Source organism: Myotis myotis, unplaced genomic scaffold (genome assembly GCF_014108235.1).
Source record: "Myotis myotis isolate mMyoMyo1 unplaced genomic scaffold, mMyoMyo1.p scaffold_m19_p_15, whole genome shotgun sequence".
NCBI lineage: Eukaryota > Metazoa > Chordata > Mammalia > Chiroptera > Vespertilionidae > Myotis > Myotis myotis.
The window spans coordinates 26,307,209-26,327,326 of NW_023416319.1; the positions used below are offsets into that span (position 1 = coordinate 26,307,209).

At 36.8% G+C, this 20,118-nt stretch overlaps 1 protein-coding gene across 3 annotated transcripts in view; it reads left to right on the forward strand.

Annotated features, from left to right (window-relative positions):
- RNLS (renalase, FAD dependent amine oxidase) overlaps window positions 1–20,118 on the forward strand; it is a 218,288-nt gene that overhangs the window by 160,653 nt on the left and 37,517 nt on the right. For 2 of the 3 annotated variants that reach the window (XM_036336707.1, XM_036336709.1), the window contains exon 5: window positions 9,012–9,185. The exons of the other annotated variant lie outside the window; for it this stretch is intronic. In XM_036336707.1, coding sequence (XP_036192600.1) covers window positions 9,012–9,185 — 174 coding nt within the window. The remainder of the gene's footprint in view (window positions 1–9,011; window positions 9,186–20,118) is intronic. 3 annotated transcript variants of the gene reach the window in all.

Consider the following 20,118-nt stretch of genomic DNA (forward strand, 5'->3'; position numbering starts at 1 on the left):
TATGTTCTTTTTTTTCCCCTTTTAAGGCCACTTATTGCATTGATTGTTAAGGTCCCACAAAATTTGGGAAACATTAGGATAAACTTCTCTGACTAGTTATGCACTTAACTGCCTTAACATGCCTATCCTTTTTAATGCAGCTAGATGGAACGTACCTGGGAAAGTTTGTATTCAGGTAATGATTAGCATTCTCCCTAAGCACATGAGTGTAAAAGCAGCTTAATCCTAAATTTTTATCACACTGTTTTTATCAAATAACCAAAAGACGATGCAGAGAAACTCATTTCTTTGCACTTTTTGTTTTTAAACAATCTTGGCGTAGGATGAGGATTAAGAAAATGTAACGCTGGTATACTAGAAAAATGATGACCCAAAATATGGGGCTTCATTCTTTTCAAAAGACACACCTTTGGACATTCAGCATTCTAGGTTAGATAGCTAAAGAATTCCAAATTTATGTTAATTTTTCAAAAATGATTGTCTGAAACGTTTTTAGCATTATTAATACTCCTTAAATGTTAGGGTGTTGTCTTAGGACTTTTTAAAAAAGCTTTTTCTAACATATGACATACACATAGACACTTCTAAAGGCTTTTAAATTCAAGAACTATAGTGTTAGGATTTGCAATACACGTGTGTCCAGCATTTTGCCAAGCAGTTACTATTATCTCATTTAATTTTCTTAACAATCCTTTAAGCAGGCACTATTATTATTCTCATTTTACAAGAAAACAGATGCTTAGAGGGATTAAGCAACTTGACCAAGGTCACACAGATAAATGTCAGAACCAGAATTCAAACCCAAATTTTTTTTGACTTCAGAGATGCTACTCAGGATGAAAGAAATATTTCCCCAGGGAAATTCCACATAGACATATAACTGCTGAAGTCTGTCACCAATAAATGCTAGATTTATTGCTTGCCAAAACTATTTTTGAAACTGTGCTCCCAGGCTTAATGACTTCTATACCTACAGAGTCCAAGTGAACATTCAATTTATTCCAGGTGAAGGGAAACAAGACTGATTCTGTGATGCTTTCACATGAAAGAAATGACTCATGAATGGTAAAAGTTCAAACTCTGTACTGGCCTGCGAGAACTATTTATGGGAAATGGGCCTTCCAGCACTATTTCTATGGCCACTTTGAGTAAAGATGAACCAGCTATTCTGACTAAAATACTATTGATTTCACGTACCCCCCATCCCCGCTAACTGGATGGTCTAATGTGAAGAGTTGAATTGGTGCGTGAAATTTTTGATGTTCTTAGAATTCAACATAAAAGATAAAAGCAATAATAAGTAAATCAAGAGCAGCCAGTGTCCCTTGATGCAGAGCTTAAATGCTTATAATACAGGTTGACTTTCTAACTTCAAGTGTCCCTGAGTTGAAATTCTTCACATATGGTGGCAAATCAGGAATTTAGCAACTCTCTATAATTGGTTATAAACAACAAAACTTCTGGAAGGAGAAGAAGGCTTTGAGCACCAGCTGTCAATGTGAGCAGCATTCACCATTAACTACAATACCATGGATGCCATGTTAGTGCTAAAGGTGTTTGTTTTACTATCAACATTGAAATATTTGTTTTCATGCCAAAAAAAAAAAGTAATAGGAGATGAAGAAAAATACAATTGAAAGCAATACTTTGTTTACTTATGAAAACACGGACATTCATGAATCACAAAATATTCTCACTCAGAATACTCCTTGGCCCAAGGATTTGGTCTGAAGAGTTGACCTCTACCATCTCAGAGAGTAGAATGTATCATGCATGCTTTGCCTCAGTGTGCATTTCTAGAAGAAGCTAGAAAAAAATATAGTTAAATGCTGTTTCAGTCAAGGTCCCAACAAGAAATAGATGATGTGAACTGGAAAACTTTAATGACAGGGCATTTACAGAACGGTGGTTAGGGTTAAGGCAACCAGCAAAGGATATTGGGGCACCTGGGGACCGTAACAACAGGAAACCATTAGCTTGACCTAAATGGGTGAGATAAGAAAACAAGATGTTCGAAGTCCCATGAGAGTTGGAACCATGGAATAAGAGCTACCTAAAAAGAACTTTCACTGTAGAGCAACTCAGCATTGCCAGCACCTGGCAACGCAGGAAGGAAAAGAAGGAATCAGTATTCCGTCTCTGTCTCTTTCCACCTGGCATTCTCTTGCCTATGCCTCTCATTGGCCAACACCATGCAGAAGTCAGGGGTCCAGGAAATTCAGCCTGTAGAGAGGGCAGTCACTCTGGGCACAGAGCAGAACAGAGAGGGGCAGAGAGTGGATCTGAGGGAGCAAGAATAACCAGCACAGATCAAGTTTGGTCTATAAGTGTTGAAACAGAAAAGGGAAGGAGGGAGGGAGGGTAAGAGAGTGAGAGAACCCACGAGTGTGTGTGAGCAGGTGCATGAGCATGCAAGAGAAAGAAAACAACTGATAGATTATGTACATAAATATTACAATCCTAGAGGCCCAGTGCATGAAATTCGTGCACTTGGGGGGAATCCCTCAGCCCGACCTGCACCCTCTCGCAGTCCGGGAGCCCTCAAGGGATCTCCGACTGCCGGCTTAGGCCAGCTCCCTGCTTTCATGAGTGGGCCTAAACCAGCAGTCAGACATCCTTAGCACTGCTACAGAGGCAGAAGAGGCTCCTGCCACCGCTGCACTTGCCAGCTGTGAATCCAGCTTCTGGCTGAGTGGCGCTCCCCCTGTGGGAGCGCACTGACCACCAGGGGCAGCTTCTGCATTGAGCATCTGGCCCCTGGTGGTCAGTGCGCATCATAGTGACTGGCCATTCTGCCATTTGATCGATTTGCATCTTAGCTTTTTATTATTAGGATATACAATACTAAAAAGCACAGCACATAGGAAAGAATTGTAACATATAATAAATGGAGAATCTCTATAATACATCACCCATTTTAACTTAATAACATGAAGTATCTAATAGACCACTTAGCAAAATGACATGAACAGATTGTTTCCAAAAGAGAAAATACATATGAGCTAGTAGACATATGAAGAATGTTTAGTCTTATCAGTCACTAAAGAAATAGATATTAAAACCAGAATGAGATGTTTTCCCTATTGAATTTTCAAGAAAAAAGGATAGATTTCTGTATGTATATTCAACCTCACAGGCAAGAATACAGTGACATAGGTCTTTCATACATTGTTAATGAAAGTGTAAATTAGTGCAGCCTTTACAAAAATCAATTTAATAGTAATTCCACTTCCAATATTCTGTCTTAAAGAAATAATTATAAATATAGATAAAGATCTAGATACAAAGATATGCATACAGTTTTAATTATAACAGACAAAAAGGAAATAAATGTCCAACATTAATAGAATGGTTAAGTCACACAGCGTCCTCTCCATTAAATATTATGGAGGCATTAAAAATTGTTTACAAACCCCCTTGTGGCCGTTTCTTCATAGCACAGTAGTTAAAAATTGTTTACAGCCCAGCCAGTGTGGCCCAGTGGTTGAGCATTGACCTATGAACCCGGAGGTCACTATTTGATTCTCGATCAGGGCACATGCCCGGGATGCAGGCTTGATCTTCAGTGTGGGGTGTGCAGGAGGCAGCCAATCAATGATTCTCTCTCATCATTGATGTTTCTATCTCTCTGTTCCTCTCTCTAAAAATCAATAAAAACATTTTCAATTATGTTTACAACAAGGGTTTTTTTGGTCATATACTAAGCAAAAATGCAGTTTGCAAAATTTATGTACCATATGATCACAGCCATGTTTAAAGAAAAAAGTAAGGATGATATTAAGGAAAAATACAAGTTGTTAATAGTTGTTTCTCTGGATAATGAGTACATGGTGATTATTTTCCCTTTTGTCTCTTTATGCATTTGTGCACTTTCCAAATATTCTAAAGTAAGGATGTATTCATTAACATTTATTGAATGTCCACACTATACCAGGTATTGTCCTGGACACACAAAGCTCACGAAGCATAGTCCTCGCCTCAAGTTGCTTATAACCTGGTGTCTTACTGTAACCTCAAAAATTACAGAACAATAGAGCTGTTATTTATTTAACTAGAGTAGGTGGAAAGTAGTGTCCCATCTATTTCTAATTTGATCTCTTCCCCTCACACCACCTTTCCAAGCCAACAAGAATCTTGGCTGCTTAATCTTCAGAAATATATCCAAAACCCTATGCAAGGTAAATCAGTAAAGCTTTCAGAAAAAAATAAATAAGGAAATATCTTTAAGGCCCTGGAGTAGGCAAAAATTCTTAAACAGGATATGTGTGCTAACTATAAATGAAAAAAATGAATTGTACTAAAGTTAAAATTAAAACTCTATTCAGCAAACCACATGAGTAAGAGAGTGAAACTAAGGAGAAGAAGATTTCTCTATACATATGTGACTCATATCCAGAATTTCTAAAGAACTCCTCAATAGCAATAAGAAAAATGCAGGCAACCCAAAAGAAAAATGAGCAAAGATTTGAACAGGTAATTACAAAAGGATATCCAAATAAACAATGAAGGGTTTCCAAATATTAGTCATCATGGTATGCAAATTAAAATCACAATGTGATATGACTACATCCCAAATTAAAAGGCAGGTAGTAGCGAATGTGGACAAAGAAATGGAGCAACCGAACTTTCATACATCCCAAGTGGGAGTACAAATAGCTACAATCATTTTAGAAAACCATTAGATTGTATCAACTAAAGGTAAATATAAGGGAACCCATGAAGCAGGAATTCCAGTACTGGGTATATATACCCAAGAGAAACACATACAGATGTTCTCCGTTTTACATTTGTCATAGCCAAAAACTACAAACAATCCAAATGTCCATCAGCAGTAGAATGGATAAATACAGTGTAGTATATATATAGTGTATACAATACTTTTTCACATAAACTATAATTAACTACAACTACATGTAACAACAATTTTAAATATCACAAGCATAATGCTAAGTAAAAGAAGGCAGACAAATGGGTACATACTGCATCATTCTGTTTATGTGATGTTCAGAAACAGCTAAACTAATCTATGGTGTTAGAATTCTGGGTTACTTATTATTCGTAGCAGGGAGTGCCTGAAAAGGAGGGAGAAAGCAACTTCTGGGGTTCTAGTAATGATATGGTGTTGTTTTTTTTAACATAGCGAGTGATTATACTGGTAGGTTCACTTCATGAAAATTCATCAAGGCATACTTTTCTGTATGCATGTTAAACCTCAATTGAAAGTTACATCAGATATAGTTATATATGTGTCTCTGTGTGTGACACCTATATACACATATAGATGCACACACATCTGTAAAATATAATGTAAATATTTATATACACATACATATGTGAATATTCCATCCAAAATGTAACCACTCATGACCTCCTCTACTGTTCTCTCCAATCCAAGACTACTGCAAAGCTGCTTGCCCTAACTCCTCTGTTGCATCCCTGCACTCTTCCCCTGTAGCCAGCATAATTTTTAAAATGGAAGCTGGGTCATATCTGTCCTTGGCTCATCACTGGTAGTAACTGCACATGCCAATCAGAATAAAATCCTCAGAGGATACATATACCCTGACAGCCTGTAGAAAATAGCCACACTACCCATACCCATCACTTTTATCCCTTTACCGTGCTTTATTTTTCCTTGTAGTTCTTATTACCAACAGACATACCATTTAGTTTCATTTATTTATAATTAGTCTCTCCACCACTGGTATATAAGCTATATGAGAGCAGGGACTTTATCTTTCCACTTTATATCTCTAACATCTAGAACAGTGCCAGGCATAAAGTAGACAATGAATGAATGAGATCATCACCAAAAACCATAGGAAATAGACATAATGTGTATGTTTAGTCTTCTTTTATAGGTTAGGAAACTAAAAGAATGAGATTACGTTAGGAAACGAAAAATGAAATTACTAACTTGATGTTTTCAGGAGTACAGCCTGGGTCTTCTTTTTATCTCTTGCTCTCTCTCTCCCTCCCCCACTTCCCATTTCTCCCTTAGTCCTTCACCTCCCCCATATCCACACATGCACACACAGGCATAGGTACAAGAAATATGTAATAAGGACAATTCTTTTTACTGATGAAAGTAAGAATGTAAGTGACCCTATTTAATACAATTTATAGCCACTTTACTCACAATATAGTCATAAAGTGCATTCAATATATGTACATGTGTGTACAGTTACAGAGATTATATAATCCTAGTGGTTCAGAATTAAATTAGGATAGCATCCAGGTAAAGATTCATTGTATTGAAATGGGCATTTTTATATGAGATTTAGTTTTTTGGATAAAAGGCACATGATAGTACATGATATACAATGATAGTAAAAAAAAAAACCTATCAATTTTCTTGCACATGTATATATATTAGACCTAGAGATGCTCCCTTTGGCATTTGTATAAGAAAAACTTTCAAACAAAATCAGAACATTTTGTTGGGTCCTGCAACCATCAAAGACTTTTAAAGCCCTGAAGATGACTTTTTTGTAAGTAATTGAAATTGTTACAGTCAGAAGTCTCACCTCCCTGTTCTCAGAATGAATTGTAGAGCCCCCAGAACAGACTAGAATGTTTAAGGTTAATTTCTGTTTCTATATAGATATCAATTACGTTTTCAAAGGATTATCCAGCGGGATTTGCCACTTGGCAGCTTATCTAAAACTAGCTAAATGTGCGAATTGTGCGTGTGGGGGTGGGGAAGGTCCAGTTTGGTTGTCAACCTAGTTGACCCTTCACTTTTGGTTTAAAGAAAAAAAGGAGAGTTTTCGGCCCTTTCAGTTACTAAATAGCTGACTATACAGTTTTGTTGGTTTGTTTTTTAACTGAAAAAAAAAGGGCAACTTAGTAATAAGACCCTAATATGTGCTCAACTGCTAGTATTAGTCTGCCTCACCTCTTCCCTCTCAGAGAGCAATTAAGCATAATATCAAGCCTATAACTTTAAAAACAGATTCAATACAAAAATGAAACCCAGGATACATTGAGTATAATGAGGCCAATGTCAGAAGAGCATTTGTTCATCAAGTGGTTAATATCTTTTAATAAGCAGAACAGGATGGTTAACGGAGTGATGGCTTACTGGTATACTTCTAAGTGAGTACAAAATAATCATAAGTGTCCGAAGAGAAAGCAATGCCAAAGTTCATTTTGAGACTCAGATCACAAGGGGTAGTATGGATTCATGAGTGCCTGTGCATACGTCAATGTGAGAATTGTGGCTTCATCTTGACCCTGCAAGTTGGAAGCTGGGTAACTGAGGGCAAGTTCCTTAACCACTGTGAATCTCAGCTTCCTGAGGATGTAAAATGAGGAGAGTAAAAACATCTACCTTGCAGGGCTTTTGTGAAGATTAGATGAGGTCTTAGTTCTAAAAATGTTTTGTAGAATATGTTATGATCATATATAGGATTATTATTGTGCTTAAATAATTTATTGAATACTCTCTTGTCTTCTCTTGACTTCCTAAAGTCATTACTCTAAGGTTTAGCTAAAGTTAACTGTCATCCTTAAAGTCTGCCTATCACTACTGTTTTAGATTAGGATAATTTAGGATGTTTTTACTAGGTTAATGAAAATTTTTTATATGTTTTATTTCCTTTTTTAATATATATATACAAAATTCAGAGAGGAAGGGAGAGAGAGCGAGAGAGAGAGAGAGAGAGAGAGAGAGAGAGAGAGAGAAAGAAAGAGAGAGAGAGAGAAGCATCAATTGATGAGAGAGCATCATTGATCATCTGTCTTCTGCACACCCCCTAGTGGGGATTGAGCCCGTAACTCGGACATGTGTCCTGACCAAGAATGAACCCGTGACCTCCTAGTTCATAGGTCAATGCTCAACCACAGAGCCACACTGGCTGGGCTCCTATGTTCCATTTTTTAATCAGTCTGCCTACATCTTCAGAACAGAACTATGGCCTTCCCTGAGATGCAAGTTATTAACGCTGTACATATAGGAGCAAGCAGTTCCCCGAGACCCTTCAGGGTAGGGAAATTGGAGATGGAGATTAAAAAGTGAAGGAGATTTCTTCCTTCTACACCCCAGGATGGACACTTCCACATTTTCCTAAATAATTTCTTCTCTCTAATAGAAAAAATGCCTATCTAATGAACACTTATCCTAAGCCAAGCACTGTGACATGCATTATTCATTATAATCCTCACAATATAACTAATACATTCTGCACTAGTATTGCCACTTGTAGACAAGAGCACTATAGTTAGAATAATTAAGTGGCTTGACCAGTGTCACATACCTAGTAAGTAGCAAAGTCAAGATTTGAACTTAAACCTGCCTAATTCGTTTCCCAGTCTTTTTTCCATTTGTTAATTATTTGCCTCCTACGTTTTTAACTTTGCATGTCTATGCTTGCCTTTCTATACCTTTATACTTTCATCCTTGGTGTGCCTATAATGAGTAGGGTAGAGTCCTATAACTAAGACGACGAAGGTGTGGTCCCTGTACTTAAGGGACTGTTATAATCCTGGCAGGAAGATGACAAGCCAACAAATCTCTATATGACAGGGAAGAATTTAAGAGTCCATAAGGGATGGAGCATTGGTCTCCCCAACTGTCACAGGGGAATAATACTCTACCTTATACAGCAGTTGTTAGAATAGATTGAAATGCTTGTGGCACGTGTTTGGCAAAGAATCTAACTCATAGTAAGTGCTCAGTACATGGACTCTATAATGTTGCCAGACAGTCCCAGGATGATAACTAGGATATAAAGCTAGAAAAGCAAATTGGTGTCAAATTTTGAGAGCCTTGAATGCCAGTATAAGAAGTTTGGACCTTCAGCTTGGTAAAAACAATTGTGCCAAGGTCAGTAATCATTCTGAAAAGAAATGAAAGCTGATGTTATTTCACGTTACCTTTCAAAATTCATTGTAAGTGAGATGGAATTGGTGGAAACAGTTGGAGCTAGTTTAAAGGACTTTTGTGTTTGATGTACTAAAAGGAAAGATGATATTTGCAGGTTTGATGGCCTATACTTTTTCTTCCACAGTGATTAGTGAATGCCAAAGGCAGCAACTGGAGTCTGTGAGCTACTCCTCTCGCTACGCTCTGGGCCTCTTTTATGAAGCTGGCACGAAGATTGATGTCCCTTGGGCCGGGCAGTACATCACCAGTAATCCCTGCATACGCTTCATCTCCATTGATAATAAGAAACGCAATATAGGTCAGTACCCCCATTATTTCCCTTAAATACAGTAACAATGGTGGGTGTAGATCATGCAAAAAGCTGTTTAATTGAGTGTTGCCATTCTGAACAGAGCAAGCATTTAACTCCAAGCCACAGGGGATAAAATTTAATGTCACATTTGGCCAATGATACAATACACAGTGAAACCAGCGAAGTTTTTGCAGAAAATCACTTACAACATGGTTTGTATTACCGAGTTCATAAAAATCGTGTCAGAAGGTTTAAGATTTCAAAATGGCCCAAGTTCCTTGGCTTATGAATTCATCTATATGCAAATGTATTTCTCTCATCATTTTTTTCTTGGCGGAGTTTGATTTTTGTTGGGTTTTGTTTTTAAAATTTGATAAGTGCTGCTCTTATTTCTACTTCCCAGGCTACAAAAAAAAAAAAAAAAAAAAAAAAAAAAAGGTGATTTTTACAATGTTATGAAAACCCTTCACTTTAATATAATTTTACTTATTAAATTTTCTTTTGGGAGACTATATAAAATTACTTTGTATCTAATGTAACTAAATGATAGGTAAAATGTTTCATAAGAGCTTTACCAGAATGGGATAAAATCTGTACTCCACCCTTTTTATTGAAGATAGCTATACAAATTAGACTTGAATTGCAAGAATAAACATAACTGATTCATTTCAGGCATAAAGGCGAACGTGTATTCTTATTTGTAGGATTGTGATCCCTGAGATACTGCTTTTTGTGGACTAAATTGTAATAATCTAAAATTACAAAATTCTTGAAAGGGATCGTCATTTCAATCTGTTACGGCGTTTTATGATGCAGTGATGGTTTCGTCGAGCCATTAGTTAGAAGTCTTGCTTGATAAAATCACCATCTAACGTCTTGTGGCTTGCCAGAACTCTATAATGATAGAACTGGGCTGGAGCATGGTTTTTTTATCAGAGCACATGATCTTAAAAAAATGTTTCTTTTATAACTTAAAACTCCCTCAGGGCTGGACTGTTTATGTTAACATGATACCACATATATGTACAATCAGCAGTTCATGAAATGCCCTTTGACAGCCATGAACTAACCAGTTTTAACTCTATAACTGCTTTGTTCTAAGAAAAGAAAAATAGCCTTTGATCTTCTCGTGTTATATGTCATGACTTAGACACTATCCTTTTGCTTCATAAGATATGATATCTGTTAGGATGTATTCAGTAATATATAACCGGAAATGAAAACAGTTCAAGCTTGTTTAAACAACATCAGGACATTTGTTGTTATCTACTATGGACTGAATTTGTCTCCTCCCAAAATTTGTATGTTGAAGCTTTAACCCTCAATGTAATTATATTTGAAGACAGGGCTTTTAGGAGGTAGTCAAGGTTAAGTGAGGTCATGTGGGTGGGATCATAATCCAATAGGATTGGTGGCCTTATAAATTGAAGAAGAGAGCTCTCTCTCTCTCTCTCTCTCTCTCTCTCTCTCTCTCTCTCTCTCCACCCTTGTGCACATACGAAGAAAAGACCAACTGAGGATAGTTACAAGGTGAGAAGGTAAGCTGTCTGCAAGCCAAGAAGAAAGTCCTCAGAATGACAAGTCAGTCAGTACCTTGATCTTGGACTTCCCAACCTCTAGAACTGAGAGAAACACATTTCTGGTGTGTAAGCCACCTATCTATGGTATTTTGTTATAACAGCCCATGCTTACTGACACATTATCTCAGAGGAAGAAATTAGGGGGATTTCAAAATTGGTTGATTAAAGAACTGAGCAAGATCTTCAAGGACCTAGATTTGGCCTTCTCTGTTCTCTCTTCCATTCTTGATGTTGACATCCTCAGAAGACTGGTAGCGAGATGGCAGTGACTGCTGGAATCACATCTAGACCCAACGACATGCTTAGGAAGAAGAGGAACTCTTTCTGCCTCTGCCCCTTTCTAAGAATCAAGGAAATCTTTCCAGAAACCCCTCAACTTGACTTCATCTTGTATCTCATAGGTCAGAATTGGATTACTCGACCAGTCTGAAAGGAATCACTGGCATTGTGTGTGTGTGTGTGTGTGTGTGTGTGTGTGTGTGTGTGTTCGGGGGGTGCGGGGAGACACGGTGACAAGCCTAGACAAACTAAAATTCACTCCTGAAACTAGTATTAGGATAATCTTTTCTTTAGTCATATAATGGGTAGAAACCTATAAACATAGGTTTGGGGTTTTTTTTTTAAGGAAGAAAGAACAGAGTGGTGAATGTTGGGTTGGCAACAAATAATGCCTATTATCTGCAAGTAGAGTCACATCTTGTGTGGGAGGTAAAGTTCTAAAGATGGCATATAAAGAGAAGAACCATGTATATTCAAAATTATCTTTGAACATCCCTTAAAACTACATGACATTTTGGAGAGTGATGTAACTTGCAGTAAATTGAGTATTTTTTTCCAACATTCAATAGATTTCAGTTTCTTTGGGTGAGGCCAGATGAAATACTTGGTTTGCATTTATAGGGCAGAGTGCTATTTTCTACTATGAAAGGAAAGAAAGAAATAGCAGTCATATTTCCTAACAGATTAAATTCTCTCTACAAACTGAATGGGTTGGTGGATGAAAGCACCAATACTACACAATGCAGTAGCAATTTATAAAATCAGAGTCATTCCAATTTGAAATAGCGTAGCATAAAAATATTAATAAATTCTCACATGATCGGCAACATTTGAAAAAATATACTTTTTTTAAAAATCTTAACAATTTTAAAGCTAGAGGGCCAGGTGAATAGGAAACCATGTTGTTGCTACAGCCCATGGTGGTGCCACTTCAGACAGCAAAGAAATACCTGCATTCCTATGTCAGTTTTATGAAAAATTAATCTTGGATATGCAAGTTTTAAATTATGGGAGGCCTCCAATAATGGCATTCCCTAACATAAAATCTAACTGCCTTGCATTTAAACTATTTTTTCTTACTACCTGGGGCAGGATGCTACATGCGTCTAGATGAGTGGTCAGCAAACTCATTAGTCAACAGAACCAAATATCAACAGTACAACGATTGAAATTTCTTTTGAGAGCCAAATTTTTAAAACTGAAACTATATAGGTAGGTACATTGTTATAAATTAATTAGGGTACTCCTAATGCTTAGGAAGAGCCATACTCAAGGGGCCAAAGAGCCGCATGTGGCTCGCGAGCCGCAGTTTGCCGACCACAGGTCTAGATGAATCCACATAATGTGAGTATCCACAAACTATAACGCCACTGTATTTTATTGATATTTAACTATACCAGTAAGAGTTGTCTTTTTATGTCACTAACACTATCCCAAACCCACCCTTTATTTGGGGTGTTGGTTGAATCAAAAATTAATATTATAATACACAGACTCAACTAATAAAAGGAAACATTTGTTTTCTGTCAAGGTGGGTCAGCAACAAGATAGACAAAGGCTAACAGGGCTGAACCTACATGAAGAGAGCCAGGGGATAAAGGATTAGTGGCCCAAATCAGATAGAGGTCAAGGTATAATCATTTGTCAGGTATCAGGAATACGCAATACATGTAGGAAGCCAGACCAGAACCAAAGTCTCTTAGGCAGAGGAGCTCATTTCCAAGATGTACTAGACTCAATTTCAAGTACCAATAGTTATGGGTATGACCCAATACACTTAGGTTTCTGTTTCCCAAAATGTGTTCAATGGAACACCCGTTCCTTGAGATGCAGGGAAGGGGCTCTGTCATCAAATAAGTTTGCAAAATGCTACTGACTTTACTCCTAAAGGGTTGAGGATGAAAAAGTTTAAAAATAAAAAGGGCTTCACGTGGCACTTAGTAAATAATAAGTCAGTATCGAGGCTACCTATTAATATAATTAATAATTCCAGCCTTTAATTTGGATATTATATTCTCTAAAGCAAAGGATATAAATAAATGAGCCTAATTTAGGTGAATGCAACCTCCTGTCACTAGTGCAGATAGGAGTCAAGGCGGCATAAATAAAATGTACAGCTTTTCCTGAAAATGATTGAGCATCCTTCCCTGTCCACCATCTGGAAGAGCGTTAATGATGAGTAAAAGACCGATACGCAACCATCTGAGTTGATTAACACAATCTGAACTCTAGAAATATGATGACCAATCACCATAATTACATAGCTTTCAATATCTCATCAAAGGATATAATCTAATCCATCCAAAAAGAAAACAAACAAATGAATAAATTTTTTCATCACATGGAATTTATATTTGCAAGGACTTTATTGTTAGGGTCTTTGAGTAACAAACACTAATATAGCATGTCTTGCCTTTAATAGCTGTTTTATAAAAGATGCAGAAATGTTATTCCATATAGCTGTTTATTACATTAACTCTTTATAAAAGATAGGAACACAGTATGAAATCCTGTAAAGAACTGGGATGGGCCCAGGGCCTTAAATCCAATCACCTTGTGTGACTTAAAGGAGTTCCTGATTATTCCAGTTAAGCAGATAACAATGCAATCGACAGTACAAAGGGGTCTGCCTTAGGATTTGAATAAATGTGGAATTATTTGTTCATAAACTTGCAGAAAATTCAATCCAGATAGGTAATACTTTATAAGTAGAAGAAAAAAAAGAAAAGGAATAAGAAAAAGGGGGAAAGAATATAAGGGGGGAAAGGGAAAGATCTGTAAGCATGAACGGTCTGTACCAACTCCAGAAGCAGAGCTCTCAGATAAAATAGCAATCATCATCTTAAAATAACAGTGCCTGGCTGACGTATCTCAGTGGTTGAACATCGACCTATGAACCTGGAGGTCAGAGTTCAATTCCCGGTCAGGGCACATGCAGTCTTGATCCCCAGTGTGGGGTGTGCAGGAGGCAGCCATTCAATGATTCTCATCATTGATGTTTCTATCTCTCTCTCCCTCTCCCTTCCTCTCTGAAATCAATAAAAATATATTTAAAATAATAATAATAACAACAGTAATCAGTTACAAAGTTCATGATGTTACAAAGTTCATGATATTATGGTTTTTGTATAACAGATGTAGTCATTGATAATCCAATTAAGCTGTCTATATAAATCTGCTAAGATAATTTAATAAATAGTAATCAAGTTCAAGTTCTAATTATAAGTATCCATCCCATTATTACAATGATGCCATAGAATATCACATGATTGTAATATAAATATTCTGGGATGATCTCTCAGGAATAAAAACAATACAGGGTGTCCCCAAAAAGTGTATATACACTTTAACAGCTGATAGCTCTATTTTGAAAATGAAATGTGTTTTAATAAATACTGCCTTTAAAATGTGTGTATACATTTTTGGGGGGCACCCTATATATGTGTGTGTACATATGTATAAATGTACAATGTACTTATATAAAATATATGCGAATATACATATGTATATATTATATATAAAATATCCATTGTTGTCGTTTAAAATCAGTACAAATTATAAAAGAGACTAATCTTATTTCACATAATATTTGCCACTTCTAAAAAGCAAAAGTGGGTTTTCTTTAGAAAATGAAATGTAAGGAGAACATTTGCACACAAAGTAAAAACAAACACCAGACAGATCCCTTTCAGCCTCTGGTTTCCCTATCACGCTATCCTCAATGGGAAAGAGTCACATCCAAGATAGCACTTGTCCTCCCGCTTGCCAAGCAAGTATGAAAATCAATGCCGAAAAAAAAAAATTCAATGCCAGAGATGGAGCACAAAGTGGGAAAGCAGCTAAATATATAACATCAAAAATAAACTTTAAAAATATTCTATGGAGCATATTACAGGGGGGAATATATCTTATGGAAGTTTCTTTCAGAAAAATCAAATTTACAAGTATTTGATTTAGACCTTTTGAATTCTCAGTTGATTCGGTTGAACAATTAATTATTTACAAATATGTATTGAATGCCTGTGTGCCAGGCATTGTGCTAAGAAATGAGGATTTCATAGTCCCCACCCTCATAAAATGTAAGGTTTCATGAAGTCTACTCAAATGAGAATTCTGAAGGACATAGATATAGGAGGCTCTGTTGAACTAGAAATCTGGAATTAAGCAAGAGTCCTCATAAATATAAATGGATGCACTGATCTATACAATAGAGAGAGTATTAGCTCATCTATAATTGAAACAGGGAAGAATCCTGTTGCCTCGTGATAATATTATGAACCTTTAAAAGAACTCTTAAGACCTTTTGTCAACATGAACCAAATAATTTTCTTTCTTTTGGTGAAGAAATTAAAGATGAAGGCTATGGAACATTTAAATCCATGAATAAACCAGAAACTTTAGTATGGCCTATTATTTAACTTTCTCTGGTGCTACTGAAAAGTTCAATAGATGAATACAAGTCAAGAAAAGTCCAAGAAGCAGTGAGCAAAGGGTAAAGAGAGTCTGAGGTCTACAGCTGCCTGGTATTTCTGTAACTAAAAGCAATTTCAATTCCAAATTACAGATTTCTATAGCATCCACACTAAGAAGTGAGTCTTAAACATTAAATACTCTAAGTCCCTTTCTGTGTCAACATTCCACCTTTGTGCTCTGCCTGCCCTGCCCTCTGAGAGTGATGTTTTCACTTGTGGTATTGGCCTGAACTTGTGGCAGTCCAGCTGAGATTTACAAAAGACCTTCAGGTTGGCCAAGAATTGCTCCAGAACACATGAGGCCGAGGTGAAGGTGACTGAATGTCGTTTTTATCCACTATTACTGTAAGATAAGAGGGGAATGAGAATCAGATGACCTTTATGATGGATAAATGTATAGATCTAAACTTGCAGGTCATAGATGAGAGCAACAGAAAACCTGACAGAAGCCACCATCACTGCTGCTAATTTAGAAAGGAAACAGCAAGGGAAAACCTTCTGTTACTTTTGTGTAGGTGAGGAAGGCCATGTATATCAAGAAGCAGAAAATCAGCAGAAGTTCACAGGTGGAAATTGCCACAGTCCCTCTGACTTCTCCATTAACAAAGACCATTTAACTAGGCATGTAGCTATTGTCTAATAAAGAAACTGCTGTATTAAATGTAATAACATCCCATTTTTGCTATTTGTAATTACAATCCTTTTAAGAAATGGTTCTTTTGTTGGTTGAGCACCTAGAAGAGATTAAAGACCAGTTTGGAGTGGGAGTGAGGAGAGCTAAATTGCTTTGCCCAATTGAGGAGAAGTTTTAGACATCCTAAAACAATGGGGAGGGCAAGGAGCAGAAAAGGGGAAAGAAGAGAAAGAAAGTTAGGTGGTGAGAAACTGGCACCCTACAACCTCAACATAGTCCTGGATTGAACAACTGCTTTAAATCCATGGCTGCTTTTTACTTGGGAGTTGTGAAGTAATCAATATAATGCAAGCACTTTTTGTAATATCTAGTATGAAATTAGATAGGAACTTGGTTTCTTCAGGTTAGTTCCTGAGCAGAAATTTGGAGTTTGCTGGCTATGTGGCAAGCCCTGCATCTGTTTGAGACCCTTATCTTAAATCAAGACACAACTCCTCATTCTCTGGATTACACATCAAAGCAGGCTTGCCTTGCTGTTTTCATCATACCTGCAACCATGTCACTCTGTGGAGAGAGCTAGAAATTGGGGAAGGGCTCTTTCGGTGAAACTGAACTGTTTAGAAGGTTCTCGAAGTTAAGTCCTCACTGTGGCCTGAGTGAAGCTGTCAGCACCCTGGATTGGAAGCCAGGGCTCAACATGATGTGCTCTGCTTTGCTTCCCAGACAAGCGCCTGGTTTTCATCATTCTGGAGGCATCTCAAAACCTTTGCAACTTGAGAACCGTCTTGTAAAGTTGCATAACTCTCAGACAGCTTGTGAGCCTTGTGTCCTGGGAGGCAGTAAAGACTTGACAAGGATGAGAGCTTGACAAGTCTTCATTCTAGTCCTTTCTTATCTGGGACCATGACAACACTATCCCAAAGAGGTGGGAACTTGCCTTTGCCTAGAGCTCCCTCAGAAAAGATTTCACCATTTTCCTCACTGTCAAGTGTTCCTCCTCAGATCAACCTGAATGTCTCATGGCCTAAAGAATTGCTATGACCTGTTAGCAGAGTCTGATGCTTTCTCCAGAATTAGTTGCTCTCTCCTTTCGTGGGAATGCATGCCACTAACCATCAAACATGCTGTTCATCACTTGATCCCTCTTATCTTGATCAAGATTGAAAATAAGAGATAGACAACTAACATCAGGCCTAAGAGGAGTGTGTATTCTGTGCTCAGTAAATATTTGCTGAGCCAGTTGTCCTTTATGCAGCTCTGATATGTCCTCCCAGTTCCTGAAATAATATTGAGAATTAATACTTCAGCACTGGTCACCCACTTAGCAGGCAAGAAGAAGTAATGGCTAGTCAGCAAATTGTTCATCCCTAGGACAACCTAGTTATCTGTCCCTATGCCCTTAAAATCGTATAAAATGAGTGTGCTTTCTAGGTGCTGAATCTAGAAGCCATTGAAAAGCATATGTGGGTCCTTGGCAATTAGAATGACTAGAAACCTCTTTGGGGAGCTCTGTATTATGCCTACAACATTGGGAATACTGATGAATGGGGCATATCAATTCTTTATATAGTATCAGAGGTATTGCCAGTGAAGACCTGAAAGCTTTAAGGAGCCCTCGTCCCAAAGAGGAGCAAGTATTCTCAATAACAATTTTACCACGTCCTCCAGGGAAGAGCCACTTGCTTTGAATGATGCCCTGTAACACAGAGCTCGATTTCCAAGGTTACACTTCAAAGGCTCGCGCTGTTCTCTTTGTGAAAGACATTTCTTTTTAATAGCTGGTGAAAAACATTTCTTTTTAATAGCTGGTTAAAGAACAGTTGTGCTCCAGCTGAGATATGTAACTTAGAAAGTAAGTGATCAGTTCTGCCAATGCACCATTGCTTTGCCACGGCTTAGCAGTTATCTCTTTTTTACATCACAGTGATATTAAAATGAAATGATATTTTGCATAGGAACCTTGCCATAAATGATGAGTTCATATCAACCCAAGTTTGGTGAGTGATTAATTTTTTATTGTATAATTCATCATTTGGTGTTTATAGTGGATGGTCAAAAATAACCAGTATTAGCCAGCATGATTGTGTGACTACTTTGCAATAACATATACCTAGTTTCAAATTATAAGTCAACACTTAGAATTAGATTGAACCATATTATATTGCTGACTTTGTAAATTAAAAGTGGTTGAATACCAGAATTTTCATGTGATTCAACTTAATAGCTCTGTGATAATAAGTTTCTTAATCTCTCTGAGCTTCATTTATCTGTACTGTAAGTATAAGGTTAATAAAGTCTCCCAGAAATATTATAAGGACTGAATGAGATAGCATATCCAAAACTTCTAGTACCATGTTTGTCACATAGTAGGCATGCAGTGGATGCTATCTTTATAGTTGTCACATATAAATATTCTATGATTTCTTGTATCAGTTATATAACTTTTTCTCATTAAAAAACAAAACAAAATGCCAATAGTGCAAGTTTAGTTAAATTTATATTATCTTTTGTGAAAAATAGTAACACATACATTAGGGTAGTTAAACAATATCTCATTACCTGAATAAGGTGTGAAAATCAGAGGACATTAGATTAGATGCCATTCTTTCTTTTTATGCCATCTTAAATCACTTTTTGAATAAGAATAAATCCTCAAAATTTACACTACAGCCTATCCAAGAAGAGTTAGACACTGTAAAGTAAGTCGTCACCAAATCAAAGGGCTAAGACTAATTCAAGAGCAGGTTTCAAAGTCTGACTACAGAATCTCAACACAGGAAATGGCTTCATCATGTTTCATAAATACTTTATATCAGTTCGCATTTTTAACTTTGTCCAGAATCACCAATCCATCATTTTGCCCAGGTGTGACATTACGGAGTCCATTTAGCTTAGAGAGCCCTTTGGTCTATTACCAGTGACTTTCTTGTTATTAAGTGAGTTGATAAGGCTTTGATATGCCCCCTAAAATTATACCTGGGCCTTGCTGTTTTTAATGATCATTGCCCATACAGACTTCATATATGTGCTCATTTAGGTAATGAGAAGAATCCACATGTACTGTACAAAACATTGAATTCCCTGCATCATAAGAATGAATATTAAACAGTAAAATCTGAAAAGAATCTATTGCCATTCCATTAATATTTATAACTGATCTGTGGGACTAGGTGAATTCTTCAGTATAAAACATTCCAAATTCATGTTTGTAAGAATGAGGCCTCCATGAATTTACAATATAGCTTTCTTCACTGAATTAGGTTTCTATTATACAATCTACCTAGTGAATTCTTTGTTGTTGATGATGTTATATATCCTGATGATATTTAATAGAGTCAGAAAATGTATTTCAGAAATTTGAGCTCAATTGACCCTAATCCACTCTTTTTTATTAAAAGTGAAATGCCTGTTTGTTCCTTTTTCCTCTATCTATACTCATAATAATGGTTTCTTAGGAGTAGCTAACAATATTATAAAGATTATAGTCCCTTTGACTTAAAAATTTTCACTAACTTGTTCAGACTCAATCTTGGGGTTTTTTCTTTTCAAAAGTTAACAGGAAGAATAATTTACTGGTCTTAGTAGCAAAGGAGATAAGAATTCCACAGTGAACCAGTAAGTTTCCTCTATGAAAAGAGCCAGAAATATTTTTACCTAATCATAAATTTAGAAATGTCACTATCTGATCAGTCTGTCTCTCAAATTCAACATTTTATAATGTCAAGGCAAAAAACTTCTCTTTATTAAACCAAAAGAACAAGCGTGAAGCTTTGGGTCAAATCCTCCAGCCCAGAGAGAGATTTCATCCGTTCACAGAATCCTTTTGAACAGATACAAATCCAAAGCTGAACCCAGTTACGCAACTACAGTGATAAAGTGATATCCTTAGAGGCAAACCAGTGTGCTGGCTCAAGGGGAAAACCTTGCCCAATTTGGGAAAGGAGTCCAATCATAATACCACTTAACACAAAATT